At 35.5% G+C, this 22500-nt stretch overlaps 1 protein-coding gene and 1 non-coding gene across 9 annotated transcripts in view; one reads left to right on the forward strand and one right to left on the reverse strand.

Moving 5' to 3' along the window:
- Nucleotides 1-22500, reverse strand: part of Stxbp5l (syntaxin binding protein 5 like) — a 268083-nt gene that overhangs the window by 238282 nt on the left and 7301 nt on the right. For all 8 annotated transcript variants that reach the window (XM_031363837.1, XM_031363833.1, XM_031363831.1 and 5 more), the window contains exon 3: nucleotides 195-292. In XM_031363837.1, the coding sequence (XP_031219697.1) occupies nucleotides 195-292 (98 nt within the window). The remainder of the gene's footprint in view (nucleotides 1-194; nucleotides 293-22500) is intronic.
- LOC116086698 lies at nucleotides 6140-6280 on the forward strand. The gene has a single exon (XR_004117069.1). It is a non-coding gene; the product is annotated as a small nucleolar RNA SNORA48 (small nucleolar RNA).

The raw sequence follows: 22500 nt of genomic DNA on the forward strand, positions 1-22500 counted from the left end.
AACATTGACACAACAGTCAAAGAAAATGCAGAAAGCAAAAAGCTCCTAACCCAAAACATCCAGGAAATACAATAGTTACTCATTTATAAAGAAGCAGTACATTTTATTTGGTTATACATTCTTTACCTATATGAAGGCTCAAGCAAACAAAATAGGCATTTTTGTAGAAAATAATTAACAAAAAGGAAGGATACATTCGTATAGCACCTGTTCTTGTTCCAATAGCCAAGATTTTCTGGACTGGATCAAAGGCCAACGCTGTGGGCTGATAAGGAAAGCCATGCCGAACTGTCTGAAAGAGAATAAATAGTGGAAACAGTCATCAGGGAAGTAAAACTTAGAGTAATGACAAGAAACTACTGCATGGCTACCAGGGTGACTATAATTAGCTTTTAAATGAAAAAAAAAAATAAGTATATGGAATAACATAGCTCTCATACGCTGTTGATGAGAGTACAAAATGTATTATTTTATAGCCACTTTAGAAAACTATCTGACAAATTGTAAACAAACCAAATGCATACCTACAACAGGCCCTAGCAATTCCACTGCATGTGCACCGAAGAAAATTTAAAGCATATGTCCACAAAATTATTTTCTTAATTATAGCACCAGTGACCTTAATCATAATTGTAAAAAATCATAAATAGCTCAGGTGTCTATCAATAAAAGAATTAAATAAAAACAACTGTGGTTCAATCATGAAATGAAATACCATGAAACAGTTAAAATATATTACTAAAGGATGCAGCAACATGAACGATTATGAAAAGTACTGTGACTAATGCAGTGCAGTCTTATGTCCAACTTGTCTCTCTTTAGTTTTATTTTTTATCACTGTCATGCATATAGTTTAACAAATCAGATAATTCTATAGGAAACAATGTGATGATTTAAATTCATCTGTCTTGTCTCACTTTAATGTCTTCCTTTGTAGATTCAACTATTTTTATTCCTTCCTGATATTAGTTGGATATTTTTACCTGATGTATCTTAACATTTTTTTCTGCTACTTACTAACTTTTAGGAAAAGCTTTTTCTTTTCTACATCCCCCTCCATTACACATATGCATGTACTCATCGTATGCCTAGCTCCCAATAAAGCATAACTATTTGCATTGTACTATTGCTACTTTCTTATTCTGCTATACAAATTGTTTACTCTATGGATTTAAAATCATTTTCTTAACTTGATTACTTTTTTATGTGCTTTGTTGTTAATTCAGCCTCAATTCTTCTCTCAAATGCCCAAATTTCATTTTAGTGATGAATATAAGGTACATATTTTTAGTGAGATAGAGTCAGACAATCAAATGACATGCAAACAACCTATAGTGACAGAAACAAGCTGGCCTGGGTTCATTAGCAGAAGAAGAAAAATGGGCTGAAAGTAAAAGGCCACAAGAGATGAAATACTGCTTTTAATATAGTAATAATATCAGAGAAAACTCATCATATTGTACAGCTTACAGAATTTCATGTTATTTTAATCACTGTAAAGGAAAATATTTTTGAGCATAACCACAAAATACTAAATAAGATATCCAATCTGTAAATAAAGCCAATAATGAACTTTGACCACTTCAATTGGTTATCCAAAAAATAGAAATATGATGTCACATATAATTGCATCATCTTTAAGTATATATGAAGGAGTATATAGACTAGGTGTATATACTTTATATATCTTTATACATATCTAACATTAATATTAATTTATTTCACCCTTTTCCTTCCTTAAATTTTGATCCCTGTAGGAGTCAGCTCTAAACTGTAAGAACTTCCATCTCCTCAATAAAATAATTACAGGTGTGATACAGAGAAATGAACATAATTTTTATTCTATAAGTCTCTTTGCAAATGTTATTTCTAAAATGGAATCTTATGGGCATGCTATACTTATGTCACTACTACTTTTGTGAATTTATTATTAGAGTTTGTGATGCTGACTGGTTGTTTTGATTAATAAAATGGTCTCTTGATAGTATTTAAATTAATACAGTATTGTCAGAAAAAGTAAAAACACAAATGACTTTTCTCTATAAAGCCAAAAGCTCACTGGCACTATTTCTCTTGTATAGAAAAGAAAAGGAAATTTTAAAGTGTGTTTCTGTTGGATTTAAATAAACCCAACAGAAAGATGGTAAATATCACCCAGCAATAGTTAGCTAGAATCCATGGAGGGTAAAGTGGTAATAGTCAGAGAACAGCTATTATAAGAGGTTGGGAATGGCAGAAAATTTCTAGTTTCAGAAACAAAATGAAAATAGAAAGTTGTAGAGCAAAACAGAAGGAAAAAGTCCAGAGCCTGTCCTGGAGAAATAGGCCAGCTCGGTGAGCCAGAGCAAGTGCAGCTGCAGATGGCAGCAAAAGACAGAGAGAGCCTCGGAATGTCTGCAGTGAGTACAGCTGGGTTTTAAGGAGAGAAGACAAAAGGTGTGTATGACAGCTGCCCTGGCAGAACGGGGAGAGAGCAGGAAAACCCTCTTCTCTTGTACTAGATGGGGCAGTCTCAAAAACCATTATTTAGAGATTGCTGTTTAGTGAGTAGCATGACAGCCCTTCCTGACCCAACTCTGAAAACATGGAGCGAGTATCCTGAGACTAAAATCTGAAACCTGGACTGCAGAACAGCTCTTCACAGCAGAGTAAAAAGGTTCTGGATGAGGACTGTACCACATTCAGTGAGGCGGAAATCTAAGTCATCCTGGTTTTGAGTTTTTGAGACAGGGTGTCACTACATAGTCTGCTAGGCAAGCAAGGCTGGCCTTCAACTCACAGAGATCTGTGTGCCTTTGATGAGCACCGGGATTAAAGACATGTGCCACCATACCCAGCTACTAATTTACCTTTGAAGTGGAACACAGGCAGTTTTGAAGATACCCTTGACCTTGAAAAGGAACATGATCAGCATCCTCAGGCAGACCATAGAAAAGAGCCTGAGATATAACTAGCACTCACAACCCAACCAGCAAAAGACCCCTCAAAGGCATGGCCAACTTCTACATCAAACTAAGACTACCCAGAAGTGGACCTGGTGTCTGTAATCCTCAAAGAAATCTATAGAGGCAAGACTAGGCAGCTGGTGAGAAATTACATTCAGACTCTACAGCCCAACACAGCTCTTTTACTTCCCTTCTATTCTCTTATTTGATGCTTATCAGTGCTCCTCTTTTCTTTTTTCCCTTTGATAGGCTTTCCCTAAACAGTCTGCCTTAGAGTTGGGGGGTGGGGAGCCTTCATCAGCTTTCCTAAACCTGTGGTTGTTTCAGATTGCCTGGTTGTATTTGCTTCCTTCCTCTTTGTATTCCACCTTTAGTTCTCCCTTGGACTACACTGTTCCCTCTTCTTGTCTTTTCCTGTTTCCCTTTCTCGTACCAACATGAATTACTAGTCTTACTCTCTTCCTGTCTACACACATTCTAACTAAGTAATACTTTCATGTACATAATACTGTGTTCCTTTACTTACTAAAATTATTGAAATTTTGAAACTGGTGAGACAGTTGAGTTTTAATAAACTATTCCTGTATTACCATAAATGGACCTATCTATTGTGTTATTTATTCTGACAGGCTCATACTCTTGGGGAATATAGGGTTCAGAGTCTGTGTCCTGAAAAGGAGGGCTAAGAATCTGACTACTAAGATAGACCACTAGTCCAGTAGGGGGAAAGGACACCTCCCCCAACCTACTGTGGGGCTACTGTACCCTGCTATTGTAATCTACTGCTACCTGAACACTAGACACACTCCCATTGAAAGAATGTAAGTGATAAAAACAAACAAGCAAACAAACAAACCTAACAGACCATCTAGTCACAGATACACAAGTCCTAACACAAAAACAGAGACATGAAACATCAAAGCACCTCAAAAACTAGTGATGTCCTCCAATGAGATTGAATTTGGAGATTCAAAAAACGAGACTAGAGCAATGTCTCAGTGGTTAAAAGCACTGGTTGCTCTTCCAGTGGACATGGCTTCATTTCCCAGCAACTACATGGCAGCTCATAACCATCTACAAGTCTAGTCCTATGGGATCCTATGCTCTTCTCTGGCTTCCATGGGCACCAGGCATGCACATGGTTCACAGACATACACATGGACAAAACAGTGATAAACTTAAAATATTTAATGCACATAAACTAAAATAAAATAATTAAAACTGAAAAGACAAAACCTTCAAAAGAATAATATTAAATCTGTTTTTAAAAAAAAACAGAGGAAATAAATAGGCTAGTCAAGGTGGTATATCCCTTTAATTCCAGCACTTGAAAGGCAGAGGCAGGCAAATGTCTGTGATTTCAAGGTCAGTCTGCCCTACATAGTAAGTTCCAGGTCATCAAGAGCAACATAGTGAGACTCTGTCTCCAAAACAAAACAAAAGTCAGAGGAAGGGGGTATACTAATTCACAAAATTCTTAATGGATTAAAAGAGAAGTGAGGCCAACAACATAATGGAAAAGGATAGGCAATATGGACTGTGAAAATAAAATTCAATAAAGAGAAATATTGGAAAAGTCAGACTGGAAATTGAATGCTCAATTAAGTCAAATACTAAGCTTAGCGGAAAGCCTCACTAGAATGAGTCAAGTGGAGAAAAGAATATCACGAGCAAGTTCATAAGTTAGAATATTCTGACAATGTTTAAAAATATGAGCACAACAATTTATGGGACATCATTAAAAAAACAAACTTTGAGTTATAAGCTTAGAAGAAGAAAAACATGTTAGGGCTAAAAGAATGGTGGATATATTCAGTAAAATTACAGCAGAAAATTTCCCAAACATAGGGAAAGGGGGTGGCCACCAAGTTACAGATAGCATTTAGGTGGTCAGACAAGACCAGAAATGAACCTCCCATGTGCTATTACTGCTAAAACACTAAATATACACAACAGAGAAAGCATATTAAAAGCCGCAAAAGAGAAATACAAAGTTATATATCAGCAAACCTGTCAGATTAAGAGCGAGTTTCTTCAAAGAAATCAAAAGCTAGGAGGGCATGGAATGAGAAAGTCCAATAGCTGCCGACCCAGATTACACTATGAAGCAAAGGTGATCTTCATAATGGAAAGAGAAGTAAAACGTTTCACTATGAACACAAACTAAAGGAATTCATGACCACTGAGCCAGAGCTACAGTAAATCCTCAAATGAATCCTACATAAGGTGGAGAAAAGATGAACACATCTGTGAAGCCTCAGGAAAGAACATACTGCATAGGACAGTAAGTGAGATATGAAAATAGCAGACATTATAAACAGCAAGATGGAAGGACTATGTTATAACTTTAAGTTATAACTGTAAGTGTTAATGCTTTTAACATCTGAATCACAAGACATATACCAAGAGATTGTATTTTAAAACAGACCCAAATATTTACTGCCTATAAAAACTCACTTCACTGTCAAATACAACCAGCCTTCGGGTAAAGGCTGGAAGGAGGATGCTTCAAAGATAGAAGGTACTCTGAGAATGGGCAGAGAAAGCAGAGGTATAGCAAGTCTAGTGTTGGACATAATAGACTTTGAAAATTACTTAGAAGATATAAGGTCACTAAGTATTGATGAAGAAAACAACCCATCCAGATGTTATCTCAATTCTACACATATATGCGCTGAACATCAGTGCACCCAATTTCATAAGACAAATATTAATGGATTTAAAGTCACAAATTTACCTCAACACAGTAGTAGTATATAACTTCAATACCCCACTCTCATCAACAGACCAAAAATATCAACAAGAAATATCAGCTAAATGGCATTGTAGCTGGCTATTTGGGACAACAGACTTTAGACTCTAGGGGGTCCCTGTCCACTGCTGATGGGAGTATAAACTAGTGCAGCCACTATGGAAATTAGTGTGAAGGTTCCTCAAAAAGCCAGAAATAAAATGACCATGTGACTTAGATACTTTGCTCCTAAGTATAGACTCTATATCCTACTACAGACTCATTTGGTCACATGTTCATTGTTGCTTTATTTATACTACCTGGGAACTGGAATCAGCAAAGGTATCATCAACCGATGCATGGATAATGTGTACACACAGTGTATATACACAATGTATACACGCGATGTATACACACAATGGAATGTTATTCAGCTGAAAATGAAATTATAAAACTTGTAGGTACTCTCTGACAATGAGCAAAGAGACACCTTCTTGGTGGTGTTCTCATATCAGTCAGGGACAGAGCAGATGGTAGTTCTTTGTTCAACCTAGCTTGATGCCTGACTTGGTGGCCAAAGCTGTCTTATGGCTAGGACTCATAAAAAATCAAGTCACACCAGGTAGTTACACAGGAGGAAGAAGATAGACAGAGACCCACAGACTGTCATGCCACCCACAGACCTGCCCTCCAGCACACAGCTCAGGCAGGCACAGACACCCATGTGCTGCATGCACAGATGGAAGATCTCACCCAGGAACCATCACGACATGTGAGTATGTGGTGGTGGTCAGGTGGGAGAGAAAGAGAAATGGAGAGGCTTGAGCACTATGAAGAGAGATGGAACGGGAGGCCCTAAGATGGAGAGGAGTGGCCTGTTGTGAATGACAAGCCCTACCACCTGAAGCCATGGTGAGGTTCCAGCCCAACCTGCCACTGAGGGTCACATCTGGGTCTGTGGTTATGCAGCGGCAGGGGAAGGTGTCAATGTCTGTGGCTCATATTCCCATTAGAGAACATGGGGCTGTCCCTGGTCAGGACAGCACTGTGGCTCTTTAGAAGCTGTATATTACTGCCGCTCACTAGATGAGGTGGTCTAGAGAGCTTGCCCCATCTCTCACCAGTGGCAGCACTTGGGAGAGTGTCCCTGTGCCTCACTCAGGCCGCACAATGAAACTGACCCTGGTGGTGGGGGTGAGCAGGGGACAGCTGACCCTGCTACTTATCTGCCTTGAGGTGGCACAGGCACAGAGGTTATGTGCCCACTCCCTCTCATCACCTCAAGCCTTCAGGAAACTGCCCACAGGCTCACAAGCTGGGAATGGCAAGCTCTGCCCCTCCTCAGCTGCAGCACTTGGGAGAGAGGGGCCTGTGCCTTCTCTGCGCAGTACAGCAGAGCTGACCATAGTGGCAAGGGAACAGGTGAGCCTGCCCTGAGGGGGAGAGAGAGCAGGAGAGCTAACCTGGCACTCATCTGCTGTAAGGTATGTGTGATCCCTTCCCCTTCTTGCCCCTGACCACCTGTGGAGAGCTGGCCCTGAGGTCATAAGAACAGGTGAGCTGTCCCTGCCCCTTGGTGCCCGCAGCACTCGGGAGACTGGCCCCTGGACCTGGGCAACACAGTGAAGCTGGCCCTAATGGCAAAGGTATGGCTGAGCCAACTCCAAAAGTGTGAAAGTGAGAGAGCTGGCCTTCCCCTTACAGACTGCAGCACTTGGGAGAGTGGGGCCTGTACCTTGACTGGGCAACACAGTGAAGCTGGCTCTGGAGGCCTGGGTGTGGGTGAGCTGGCCCTGAGGGCATGAGAGCAGGAGAGATGACTCTGTCATTGGTTCGGTGGCCTAGCCAGATCAGTGCTGGAGAATTTGCCCTGGTGATGCAGCTAGAGGGATGACCCAGGCCCAGATCCAGGGCTCTGAGTTGGCCTACCCCCAAACCCTTATCATTTGCTAATGGTTGGAACACATGAAAAGGCCAGTCCTGCTGAGCCAAAGCTGCAGGATCTCCATGACACAGGGCAACAACAGCTTAACTGGGAGGAGGCCCAGGGGGATTCAGCAATATTGATGTTGTCACAGAAGCCAAAGATCTCAAACCAGACCAATGATTCATTCCCATGAACATTTGCAAGGGAAGATGTGTGGATTCTGTGGGACACACTGTGACACATCAATCACAGCTTCCATGACTTTCATGATGAGAGGTTCTCTATGCTTTGTTTGTTGTTGTTGTTGTTCTTGTTGTTGTTGCTGCTGGTGTGTGTGTGTGTGTGTGTGTGTGTGTGTATTTTGTGGAGGAGTTTGAGAGGGCAGACAGTGGATATGAGGGGACAGGGAGATGAGCAGGACTGAGGTGCATGATGTAAAACTCACAAAGAATCAATAAAAAGTTTTTTAAAAAAAGGAAAGCTAGGCTAGAGTATATTTTAAATATTATGTAAAAGAAAGATTAGGAATTTATGCTCTTAACTGCTTAAGTATGCATAAAGAAACTAAGTAAAAGCTAATGATTATTCATTGAAAATAGACTAGGAATTGTGGGGAGGAATGGGTGTTTAGTCTAATCTGTACCACTCTAATTTTTTATTTTAATCTTTCCTATGCTTTTATGTAAGATATACAATGATTTTTCTCAAATTACATGTTATACTTCCTTTGGAGAAAAAAAGGATACTGTTTGTTAAATTTTTTATTTTAACATAATGTGATTTTTATAAAAAAAATTATTTTAAAAACCCATCAGGTAAATGGATTCATTTTGAAAAAATTAAGCTGAATGGGGTAGCACAGACTTGGAAAAATAAATGTCACATCCTCTCTCTCATATGTAGATATTACATACCAAACCTTTAGAATAAATTGTATGAAAAATAATCTATTTTCAATTAAAGAAAAATAGAAAAACTGATGCATCCACTCATTGTATGTCTGGAGTGTCATCAGTAAACATTTGCAGAACAAATAATTTTAATTAAATAAGTCTCCAACCATGCAGGAAGAAAGAGAAAGTTCAGATACAAACTAAATAAATAAGAATCAGTAAGTTGTCTATAATAGGAATAATGGCTAATAAAATTAGGATGGAATCATTTATATAGTCAGTTGTAATTTTGAAATAGGTTGATTTTTTTTAAAGACCTACAAACAAAGGTTATATTCAGTGTCATTGAACAACACATTTTCCAGCATATAAGGACTTGGTAAAAGAAAATTGTATTAATACTTTGGAATTGGCTTATATAATTCTTACTAATAGCAGGATACAATTAATAAATTTCAATGTTTATGTAAAACTACAGACTTTACAACTGTTAGAATTCATTAGGAGACTAGAGCTGATGTCATCAGTTTTTGTTGTAGCTCTGACAACAAAATCCCATCAGAATTTAGTATTAAAGAACAAATTTGTTTACATGCCTAAGAACGTTTATGTTTGTTCTGTGACTGAAGCTGCAGAAGTATCTATTTTTAAAGTATCTTTTAAAATTTATCAGTGGGAAAGATGTTTATGCATACCAAGAAATGAGATCTAAATTGTTAGTAATGTTTTTACAAATAATCTATTTGCTCACCCCACCTCCCTCTCAAATCCCAAGTTACAGCTTCACTGCTCTAACTATGTGGCAAGATCCTAACCAATATGTGGCAAGATCCTAAACCAATAGCATAGTTTGGCTTTTATCTAAACCAATGTGTCTAAAGAATGGCTGCAGTACTTTGGGGGATTCCCCAAATAAACTCCAAGCTCTTTTATAAACAGAAATTATGCCTTTAATTTTCAGTCTTTCACAAAGATTAAGGCTATGATTAAATATCTAGGATTTTTGAGTCTAATATTATCTGTATATAAGCAGTATTTTTAAAATATTTATTTAAAATATAACTAGTTATGATAGATTTAGTGAATTAAGTAAAATTCTCGAAATAATTTTTAAATTAATACATAGTTATCTCTGTATTGGGGGTAATATTTCAATTTTCTATACTAAATGAAGGAATATAAAAATTCTCAATAACCACTACCATCACTTTTTCTCACTGAGTACCTTTGAGATTATCACCATATGCTAAAGTGATAGAAAATGAGCACTCATATTTTTGACACAAAACAGAAGAGATGTTACACATGCCTACATTTTACTAAGCCTATTATGAAAGTAGTAGTATTCTGTACTACTTAATTATAAATACTCAAGGTCAAAGATTTTGTTTTTGAAGCATAAAAACCCCAAGGGTATTCAAAAAAAACTACATTCAAAACTATGAATTTTGTCATAACAGTTCAACACACATAGTGAGTAACTTACTTAAAGTTTACTACTGTTAATTTTCAAAAACACCTAAGATTCATAAGTGAAGTATGTTTGTTAAGTAGATTGAACATATATTATGGAAGTTTGAATTTGTACTACTTAAACTTAACAGAGAAGTACCTTTTCAAAACATGAAGGAATTAAATTTAAACTCAGGCCAGTGAGATGGCTCAGCAGGTAAAAATGCTTGCTGCCAAGCTTGGCAAACAAAGTCTAATGCCAAGAACCTACATGATGGAACAAAACAACCAACTCAGGCTGCATGCTGCCTTCCACACGTACAAATAAATGTACTAATGCCAAGAACCTACATTGAAGGCATTAACTTTCAAATGCCTTCCACATGTACAAATAAATGTACTAATGCCAAGAACCTACATGATGGAACAAAACAACCAACCCAGGCTGCATGCTGCCTTCCACACGTACAAATAAATGTGCTAATTCTTTAATTTAAAAATGAAAGGCACTTTTTAGAATGTTTCTATATCCCATAGTTTCTCTCATATCACATCATTATATATTAGAGAAGAAATAAAAATACAATCACACTTGTAACAAGCAAGCCATAGATAAACCCCTAAAGGACATTCAATTCTATATGTTATATTACTCAATAAAAAGACACAAAACTGAAGGATTCTAAAATCTCTATTGCAACCAGACAGTTCTATACAAAATGTTTCTACTATTATTAGTTGTTTCTTCTTTTCCAATTTTAGATTATTTTAGCATCTATCTTATATATTTAATCTCTGTTCAGAGCTCTATAAGCAACTTAAATGTCTTCAAAATTCTTATTTCAATAAATAATACACTTTGGATACGTTATTCTTCCTTCACCTTCACCTTGAGAAATCATTCTCAATTAATCCTAATGACATAAGCTTCATAGTCATACATTTCTAAACTCTTTCAAAAACTAAACTTTGGCAATTGTTCTATTCACCCAGGGTATCTTTTCTAGAAATCAAGCCCACGATATCTCTCTTACTACTATAGCACTTTCCAGTTAAACTCTACTCGTCTGAAACTTATTTTCTTTCTGGCTACACTAATTTCTCCCTCCCTAGGCCATTTAGGATCTCAGAATTCTATAACTAAATAGTCTACAACTTAATCCTGTATCATGCTTAAAAGAAATAGACATATTGGATCCCTTTTATGTATTTAAATATCTATCAATCAAATGCCTTCTAGATTAAAGATCTTTCTCATTATTAGACAATAAAATGGAAATTGGTCATCATAAAATATGTTTAAAAAAAAAAAGAAACACTTCCAAATTACCAAAAGCAGAGATACATGCCTACAATCCCAGCATCCAGGAAGCTGTGGAAGAATGATTGTGTATTTATTCAAGGCCATCCTGAGATACATAGTAAAACACTATCTCAAAAAAGACAAAGAATTTTCTTAAAAATTAAAACTATAAACTAAAAGCATTCTTCCAATTCCATCTATATGTCTACTTGAATGTACAATGGGAACCCCAGTAGACTTTAAAATACACAATAGACCAGAATTTCTACTTTTCTTCCTCATCAGTGTACTTCTTAAAAGGAGTTCTTGAATGAAACAGACTACTTATGTGCCTATTTATGATGCTAGACTACTAAATATGATTTAGCCATATTTCCTCTTGAACATACTTGTATTTCAACCAGCTTGTTAAAATATTTTATACTATTGTTAATATAAATATAAATCACTTTCAGCCATTTGAGTATCACTTCTCTATTTATTTATTTGTTTCCTTTCTTTTTATTGAGATAGGGTCTAATTATGTAGCGCTGATTGTTCAAGAACTCACTAGGTAGATTGGGATGGCCTCAAACTCCCAGAGATCTGCCTACTTCACTCCCCAAGTACTGGGATTAAAGGCATGGGTCTCACTTTATTTTCTTTAAATGATATCTCTTTAAATCTCCAGTAATAGGAGAAAGAACTCTTTGAACCTTTGCTACAACTAGGTTGTAAATGTGTAATCTACTTACAGAAACATAACTTTTGTATTCTATCAAAGAAGACATACACGACCCATGTCCTCAGCCTATTTGTTGCTAGTCACAATGAACTATTACATTAGGAACAATAGTTTTCCTCAGAATCATTAGCCCCAAGACAAATGTTACCATATGTTTCTATGTACCAGGCACAATAAAAAAAATCTCTGTAATTTTCATTGATTTTTATTGCCTAGTGTCATGGGTAAATGAAAAATTTGAGGCTTAGAAAGGTTGACTAATTGTCCAAGGTCACTAAACCACAAAACACAACATAGTTTGACTAATAACTTCAAGGCTACATGACTTTTCAATTCTTTAACTCTATCTTAACATGAAAAAGTCTCCTGACTTGCCCCATGCAGATTTAAGATTGGTACAGAAAGGGCTTTGAAAAGCATTAAATAAGCATGGCTTCAACATGAGGAAGAGAGTCAAGATCACCCACTAAATTGAATGACAAGATAAAAAGCAATTAAACGCTTCACTATTGAGTGTAAATGAGATCAAGCAATCTTCTCTACTTCAAACTTCTATTTTAAATAAATAGTAAGTCTAGATCACAGCCCTCTATATTAATATTTCTGATCTTTGACAGAGAATTTTCACAAAAAAGGTCATTCCAGACAAGCTAAACATCTTTAAAACTAAACTTTTTTTTCTTCCCAGGGTCACTCTGGAGTATAGTCAATCATACTAGTCTACGGAAAATATCTAATCCACATTTACCCATAACACCTCTTACTGCATTGATACTAAAAAACCTGGAGTACGAAACCAACTAACTCTTCTCTCCTGGCAGCTTTAAACTGCCAATTGCTCCTCTGCTAGGAGGGATACTTCATGTCTCTTTGTGTTTCTAACTTATTGTAAAGTTAAGGCAGTTACTACTTTAACTCTTCACAATGAAGTGAAGCCATGTAACTTTTAACTTCTTTTCCCTTCTCTCGTTTCACTTCAGTTACCTCAAGAGACATTTCAAATGCCATTTTCCTAAACCACTCATCAAAATCAAGCAGCATCCTTGATAATAATTAAAAACTAAATTTCTACTTAACTTTTTTCAATCAAAATTTTTTTCTCCTGAAAAAAACTAATCAACTCTACTCTGGACGATAACACCTGGTATCTATGAAGCAGAACATTTACCAAGATATTTTACATTTAATAAATATAAAAGTAGTGTTACTTGCTTGACTGCTTTTGCTTATTGCTGATGAGTGCATCTATCCCATTTAAACTTATTTTTAAAAAGAATCATTTTACACACTATAATCTCAAAAGAATTTTGGAAAATAAGTCACAGCTTTTTAAAGACTATAAAAATTATATATAAATATTCCAGGATGAAATTGCTAAATATGAAAATGATATTCATTGTTTTGTTAACACAAAAAGGCAAAAGAGATATGCAAAGGCATTTGTTGGCTAGAAATTAGCGTTCAAGGGCTGAAGATGTAGGTGAGTAGCAGAGTACTCGTCTAGCAGGTGGGAGACCTTGAGTTCAATCTCCAGCACCAGAAGAAAAGAAAAGGAAAAAAATATGACTGACATTAATGAAGGGATTTTGATATGGTTAGGGGAAATGTTTGTTATATTGTATTACATATCATGAGCTATTTATTAAAATAGAAGTATAGCTACATCTTAATTCATTATAATAGCCATTCTTGTCATTGCTATTTTTAAAACATTTCACAAGAAGCAGAGAGAAATGAAAAGTGATACTTCACTCACTTTTTCTTTTTCTCTCTTAATTTATTCTAGGATGCCAGCTCATGGAATGTTGCCATCCAGTTTCACAGCAGGTCTTCCCTCCTCAGCTAGACTTCTCTGGAAACACCCTCATATACAGCCCCTGAGTTGTGTCTACTAGGCGATCCTGAATCCAGCCAAATTGACAATAAAAATTAATCATCACCCTCAAGCACTTAAGATGGTGAAATAATTAATACATAACCATTGATCTTTATGTCTTTGAGCTTGATTTCTATAGTTCTAAAAGGCAAACAGTGTATAAAAAAATACATTAGTGGGATAAAATTCAATATCAGTATATGGTTTATATTTATTTAAATCTGGCTACCTACATTCATTTCCCCATTTATGTTTTTTGGTAAAGATTTAGAATCCTTTCTTCCAGATTTTTCAAGTGTACCATATATTATCAGTTGTCGTATTGCACCTTCCTTCACATTGAAGCATTCTTTCCTTGATATTTATCTTTTGCTCCAAACTTTTTAATCTATAACTTTTTTCAGAATGAAATAATCAGTGTGGAAAAATTAAAACCAAAATAAAATTATGGTAAATATATGATTCTACTTTTTGTTTTGTTTTGTTTTGTTTTTCAAAACAGAATTTCTCTGTGTAACAGTCCTGGCTGTCCTAGAACTACTTTGTGGACCAGGCTATCCTCGAACTCACAGATATCTACCTGTCTCTGCCTCCCAAGTGCTGGGATTAAAGGCATGAGTCACCACACCTGGCTATGACCCCACTTTCTATGATAATAGAAATTATTACCTTAGTTATGAGATCAAAAACACTAATGATTCACTGAGCAAATAGTTTAAATAGTTTTTAGTCCTTTCAAAGGGAGGTTATTATGTGAAAAAAAGAAACTAAATCAAAGAGTTATTTTCTGATCTCAATAAAAATATTAGACTCACTTAAGGGAGTGAAATCATGGCAAAAAAAATTTAGACATATTTTAGGTTTTCTCATTTGAGGATGAAAGAACTTTTCAGCAAGAGAACATACATGAAAATCAAGGCGACCAAAGGACACAGAGAAAGGGTGCAAATAAATTATAAGATGCTTCAAAAAGAGCAGAAGCAGCAAGGGGGGAAGGGAAGAGCAAATAACTCGATCCATTTTTAAAGTAAGAGGAAATTCCATAACAAATAGAAAATAAATAGTCACATATGGCATGAGTTGTTAATTACAAAAATATATAATGGTTTACACAGGGGTGCTTGTCTCTCTCAAATCTATTCAAAAAAAAAAAAGATGGCTCAATTAAAGTGCCTCATAGAAGACCCTCATCTTATACAAAAGCAACTGAAAGTGGGGAAAAGAAAACTTTTACTATAAAGTCTGAAGCTTTGAAAGACTAGAGGGAAACATGAAGGAAACGCTTTGAGGGATAGCAATGGCAAGCAACTTACTGAATAAGATTCCATTAGCTCAGGAAATAATAGCCCGAATCAACAAATAGATTGTATCAACTCTGAAAGGTCTTACACAGCAAAGGAAACAAAGACAACCTCCAAAACAGAGAGAAAAATCTTTGCCAGCTATTCTTTTGACAGAAGATTAATAGCCAGACTGCATAAAGAACTCAAAAAACACCAAAGAAACAGGCACAGCTGGGTGTGTTGATGCATAACAGAGTGCTTACCCAGCATTATGAGGCCATGACTTTAACACAAGGACCATCAAAAAAAAAAAGTCTCTTGTCAAAAAATAAAAATGACAAACAACATTATAAAAAATACTCACTATCTTAACTATTAAGAAAATGCAAATCAAAACTACACTGAGATTTCAGCTCACCCCAGTCAGAATGGCTATTATTAAGGACACAAGAAATTACGCTTTCTCACACACACACATATTTTTAAGGTTAGTGTACAAAGTAATGTACTTCATTATACGTATATATACATACATATATGCAATATACTTGTATATATGTGTATATAAATACATATATGTATGTGATATACACATATATGTCACATAAAAATGATGATGAACTCCATTGCTCTATGCACTAACCTTAAAAAAAATCAGCTAAAAAGAAAGGAACTCTTATACACTGTAGTGTCGTAAATTACTATGGAATCAACATGGACATTTCTTTAAAAACTAAAAATGAACTATGCCATATAATACAGCTGTACCACTCCTTCATATATGCCTAAAGGAATAAAAAAAAACAGTATACAAGATAGATATCTGCTTATTTATGTTTATTGGGCATTATACACAACAGTCAAATTATGGGATGAACCTAGATGCCTATGAATAAGTGAATGGTTAAGAAAAATGTGGCATAGATACAAGGTGAAATATTATGAATCAATAAGGAAGGATCAAAACACAGTGGTTGTAGAAAGATGAATGTAACTAGAGACCACATTAAACAAAATAAGATATTTTCATGTTTTCTCTCATGTGGAGTAAAAAAAAGAGAGAGAGAGATGACATTAAAGTAGAAATGGGACTATTAAAGAGACAAAATGTGTTGAGGTAAAGGACGGGAAAGGGCCATAAAGTGGTAAGTAGGATCAAAATGTTATACGCCAGGGGTTCTCAACCTGTGGAGTACGACCTTTGGCAGACCTTTATCTCCAAAATTAGCCACATCACAATTCATAACAGTAGCAAAACTACAGTTATAAAGGAGCAACAAAAATAATTTTATGGTTGAAGGGGTCACCACAACCTGAGGAACTGTATTAAAGGGTGAAGCGATAGGAAAGTTGAGAATCACTGTTATATGCAAATATGCAATAGTCGCAGTGAGACCTATTACTCAGTATACAGAGAGAGAGGGAGGGAAAAAGAAAGGGAGGGAAACAGAGGGAGGAAGAGAGAGAGGGAGGGAGAGGGAGGGAGACAGGGAGAGAAAAAGAGTGAGGGAGGGAGGAAGGGAAAGAGGGATGATAAAGGGAAAAGCAGTTGAGGAGCAGGAAGTGGGTAAAGAGGAGCAGCCAGAATACCTACATTGTCATATGAAAATTTATTTTTAAAGTACTTGGTATAGAGTGAAACATAAACCTATGCTGCTTACATAATAAATGATGTCACCTTCCCACTGACTCACAGAATCACTCCCTACCAGGGATCCCACAGCCACCACAATTGGCTAGGACTCAGAGTGCGCAATATCAACCCAAGAAAGGGATACCCACCCAACAAATATGAAACCCGATATCTACACAAAGAAATTCTTCAAATGTTATAATCGCAGGTGCCTAGAACTCAGTGCAAAAACACAGACATGAACAATCAAGATAATACGCCTCCTCGAGAAGCCAGCAACCCCTTTGCAATAGGCCTTGACAAAAGCAATTTTGCTGAAACAGGAGACAAAGACTTCAAATAACAATTTTGAATATGTTCCAGGAACTTGAAGGGGATATAAATAAACACCTTAATGAAGACTGTGAGAATACAGTTGAATGTAATAATAAAAACAACTCAAGATGTGAAAGTAGAATTTAACAACAGCAACAAATAGAATCACTAAAGAAACCTAAATTGAAATTAAATTTAAAAAATGAATAACTCGGAACATCGAACAAAAATCTCAGATATCTGTGCATGTTCAACTCTCATCAGGAAAAAAACTTCTTTCTGTAGTTGGAAATTAACACCTCTAGAGACCCCCAACTAGACAACATTTAAAAATAAACTCAGGCTGGACAGTGGTGGCGCACGCCTTTAATCCCAGCACTTGGGAGGCAGAGGCAGGTGGATTTCTGAGTTCGAGGCCAGCCTGGTCTACAGAGTGAGTTCCAGGACAGCCAGGGCTACACAGAGAAACCCTGTCTCGAAAAACCAAAAAAGAAAAAAAAAGAAAAAGAAAGAAAGAAAGAAAGAAAGAAAGAAGAAGTTAAAAAAGAAAAGAAAATAGAAAAAAAAAAAAACCTCAGTCTTAAATTGGATGTCTTTATCTGACCCCTTCCCTCAGGGCTCAGGGATCTGTGCAGGATATGTGGCAGAAAGATTGTAAGGGCCAGAGGGGATGAATGACTCCAAGGAAACAGACAGAACCAAGACGGATGACCAGATGACGTCAGAAACTGTGTCAGCATGCCCAAGGCCTGCACAGGTTCAAACCAGACAAAATCCTAGCACTGAGAATGCAAAGTGGACACAAATTCCCTTTCCTGGCCCAGAAGCTATTTGCATTGGGAACCTGCAGGGAAAGGGAAAATCAGTTACCTCCAAAGGAGTGTCACTGTACTGTATATCAACCACACTGCAGAGCAGGCCCAATGCCCAGGAGGAGCTGGCCAAAGAAATGAATGCAATGCTTGTTTGTTGGCCTGCTAGCTGGGGAGGGTTCATTTTGGTTTGGCTTTTATTTTTGTCTGACTTTTTTTTTCTGTTTTGGTTTTTATTTTTTGTTTGCTTTTTTCTTTCTTGTTCTAGAGAGAGAGGGGGAATATAAAGTTGGGAGGAGTTGAAGGAAGGGTAAGAATATAGATCAAAATATATTGTATCCAAAAAAACTTTAAAACAATTTTAAGTTTATAAATACGTGGATAATGTCACCAAATTAACCTGCACAGCTACTACAAAGTACAAAAAAAAATTGACTATCACCTCAAATGTTGGAGCAATTTTAAATTAAGATAGAAAAATTCAAAAAAAAAATTGCCACAGGATAGCAGAAAAGCAATCTAAGGAACCTTTTGAATAAGTATTTGATAGATATAGTGAACATATTATTTGAAAATAGAACTCAATACGTCAAGTATATTCCTTATCTATGTCATGGTCATCCTCTTAATGCCACCCAGTTCAGCTTAGGGTTATCTACCGTGTTAACTGAGTGTTGGGTAGGCTATAACTTGGAAGAAACCTAAGTTAGAATTAAAGCCAACTTGAACCACTTTGTCATTCCCTGAATCTATAACGTTAAGTGTAGTATTGTTTTGTGTCCTTTTCAAACTTCCTATTGTCCTACTTAGGAGTTTTGAAACTGAATCTAATCCTATCCCCTTCTAGCAACATATTTTATATTAGCAGGTTAATATTATTGAATATAAGCTGAAGATTCTGTCCTACATTAACTTACTTTGGCATGAAAATAAAATCTTGTTAGGAGCTAATATATATCTCTGTTGTAAATAAAACTACGCTTTCTAATGATGGTTCTGGAAACATATCTAATACTGAGTAAAGTGAGAATTGTTAGAGAAAATCATAATTTTCCATCTGTTTTCATTGTTATGCCAGTGACATTAGAAATCTGACACTTTCCCCAAATAAAGGCAGTGAAATTAGTTTGCTGTCAAGAAAGTTGATTGGATTGCTTAGTGTTCAATCTAACTTGTTTGTTGTGAATTGACTAAAAGCTTGATCATTAATCTGAGAGGCAAAAACATTTGAGAATTTGAGTACTGCAGTAATTTGAGAAGTCATGTTGAGTCTGGGGGATATGTTTACACTGGGTGAACATCTGAGCAGGTGGGAAATGTAAAATCAGTATTGGATTCACAGGAGAACTGGTGTGAACAGATGCTCTCTAACTATCTTTGAAAACCTATTACATTTTTCTGTTCCCCACATTTTTACTATTATATGCTCAGCAAACCCTATTCCATAGTAGCATCACAAAACAACAGAACTGCCCAGATGGACTTATATTTTCCAACCCCTTCAAAGATATCACTGCATTTAGAAGGCAATTTCAAAAATCAAATTATTTTCATCTTGTAGTACAATGAATTATCAGTGTCAGCTGACAGTCTATTGCCTTCAAGAGAACAGAAATCATCTGCTCCTTTTTATGTAAAAGTCCAGGAAAGTATCTAAAGTAATTTTTACTAGTAAATCAACTCCCTAAAAAAAATCATTTCCACATTTAGTTGACTAGCTGAAAATAATATCTATCATGATTGTTTTTAAAATTGTATTTAAAAGTAAAGGCTCCTTTCAAATGGCGAAATGATCTTCTTGCTACATCACTTAAGTAACCATGTACCTTTCATTTGATGATCTGTCTTCCTAACTATCACAGTGGGTCTGTAGGATACTTTTAAAAGTTTTATATTTTATTGTTTACAACCAACTTCTATAAATCCTTCAAATGTAATTTTTATCTTTAGTTATCAAAAAGTTAATCACTCAGCATTACCTAAAGCTTAGAAATAATTCTACAACATACTTCATAAGTACTCTTAAAATACTAGTATTTTAGTCATTTTGAAAGATTGCCCTTTCAGGCATTAAGGCATTAAAAATAAATTAAGAAACATTATCCCCTTTCAAAATGTTGTTTTAAAAAAGCATCATTATAGATAATAACTTTAATAAAAACATTTTGATGTTTAGGGGTAAATTTTTCAATATTCTCTTATCAGAAGAAAATCTAAATTTAAAGACTTTAACAAAGGAAAATATATCATGACTTTGTTGGATATAGACTAGGTATTTAGAGATGTTAGGCATCTTCTAATTTGCTTGATGTTTTAATGATTTATTTACGTATATTTTACGTGCATTGGTGTTTTGCCTGTGTGCATATCTTTATGAAAGCATCAGAACCTATAGAACTGGGAGTTACACACGCTGTGAGCTGCCTTCTGAATGCTGGGAATTGAACCTGAGTCCTCTGGAAGAGCAACCAGTGCTCTTAACCACCATTCCATATCCCCAACCCCAATCTGTTTGTTTGTTTGATTGATTGATTGGGAGCTTCATGGTTTCACCACATAGCCAGACTGGTCTTGAACTTGTGGTCCTCCTGAAACAACCTCAGAAGTGCTGTAATTACATCAAGCATGTACTGAGTGTGGTTATCAGACTATGAAAATGCTTTACACAACTATCACTTAGCAAAACAATACAATCACTATAGTATTGAAAGTAAATTTAATCCCATGACTGTTTTGTTTTTGTTTTTGTTTTGCAATCACATCTTCAAGTGAAACCAGAAGAATATATGGAAAAATATGCAAAATTTTAAGAAATAAGAATTTCACTTAATTACTAGTAAATAATCCTATAGGTAAGCATTAGATTACTTATATAATATTTTAAATTAATTCTTTTAAAGATATAAGCAAAACACTATTGACAACACTGTTTTCTTTAGGAACATCAGAAACCCCATACTAAATGAGTTCATTAATTTTATTTGTTAAAAACATATGAACACCAAAGAGTCATTTATGAAAATTATTACTGTTCTCTATGATGACTTTTAAACATACTTCCTATATCTATAACTCCTTACTCAAGCATACCCCTTTACTCTTATGCTCTCAAAATAAGCCAAAAAGAGAGTCTAGAATCTAGAAAAATCTGGCTTTGGTTACTTTTTAAAACTGGATTTATTTTTGGTTTTTCAGACTCTTAACATCTCAGTTCTGATTATAACATGAATCTTCCTAATTTTCCCCCATTGCCATTTTTTTTATTATTTCTTCTATTTTGAAGGATTATAGTATAATCATGTCATTCCCCTTTGCCTTCCTACTTCCAAACTCTTGCATATATCCCTCCTTGCTCTTTTTTCAAACTCATGGCATCATCCTTAATTAACTTTGTATATAGACATATCTGTATGCATACATACATGTATATAATCCTTAGTTTTACATGTTTACACATCTATGCACATACATACACATGAAAACATGCATGTTTTCAGGGCTATCCCTGTTCTACTGTCATTTTTAATGACATAATCATGAAGCCACTGTCAGATGCTGTAGCTGTATCCATGGTAAGTGATCCTATCTTTTATTCTACCAGTTTGTAACTATGGAAGTGGATCAATGCTTTTCAGGGAATCTTTTACTGGTGCTCTCATGCATAAAGATTACAACAATGTGAAGCTATGGTTATGTCCTTGTGTCACTCTCAGTTATGTAACCACATAAGTGAAACAACATGAAATCTGGAGATGAAGAGACATTGAAAATCTTGAGAAAGTTATAGTAGGAAGGCATACATCCAGGTCTGAATCTCCAAGCTCTTCAAGGTTCTAAAAAACCTAACTCATTATAGCCCATGTATGAATTTCTGATTCTATGTCTATTTTCTTGCTTGGAAGATTCTTCTGTCTTATCTAGTATGAGTATTATGATTATAGATCAGAAATTACACTTGTCACCTATATATTGGCTTTACCACTGTGATTGTGATCATTTGTTAAAAGCTTTATAAATGTTTATAAACAGTGAACTAGCCAATTTAAGAGCTTATTCAAAACATTAGTGATTATGACATCTGTTAACAGTCATATATTTATTATGTCAGTTTTTAAAATTAGATCTGAAACATCACATGTGCTTGGGATTATCAATCTAATACTTTGAAACATTTCTCTGATTATTTGGAAACAAAAATGTTATCAACATTCTATACAATAAAACTTAAAATAAGTTTACTTTATAACCTCCCACTATTTTTTTTTAAATTATATACCACATCCAGAATATAGAACCTCTATTTCAAAGATTTGCTTTTCTTTCTGTAATGTTTTATTTCATAAAAATATTTTTCCAAGAAACTGTTCAAAATAACATCTACTTTGTTCTGAATATGCTAATATTTTCCTGTTCCCATTCATTCATTCACTTACTCAGTAAGGATTTGACTGCATTTTACATAGAAAGCGCTGTTCTATACATAACTGATATATATATTAAAACATAGATGCCTGCCTTCGTGGAGTTTATATTGTAAAGAAAGAGGCAAACAGCACACACATGCACACGCACATGCACACGCACACACACTTTACTAATGAGTTAT

Source organism: Mastomys coucha, unplaced genomic scaffold, assembly GCF_008632895.1.
Source record: "Mastomys coucha isolate ucsf_1 unplaced genomic scaffold, UCSF_Mcou_1 pScaffold12, whole genome shotgun sequence".
NCBI lineage: Eukaryota > Metazoa > Chordata > Mammalia > Rodentia > Muridae > Mastomys > Mastomys coucha.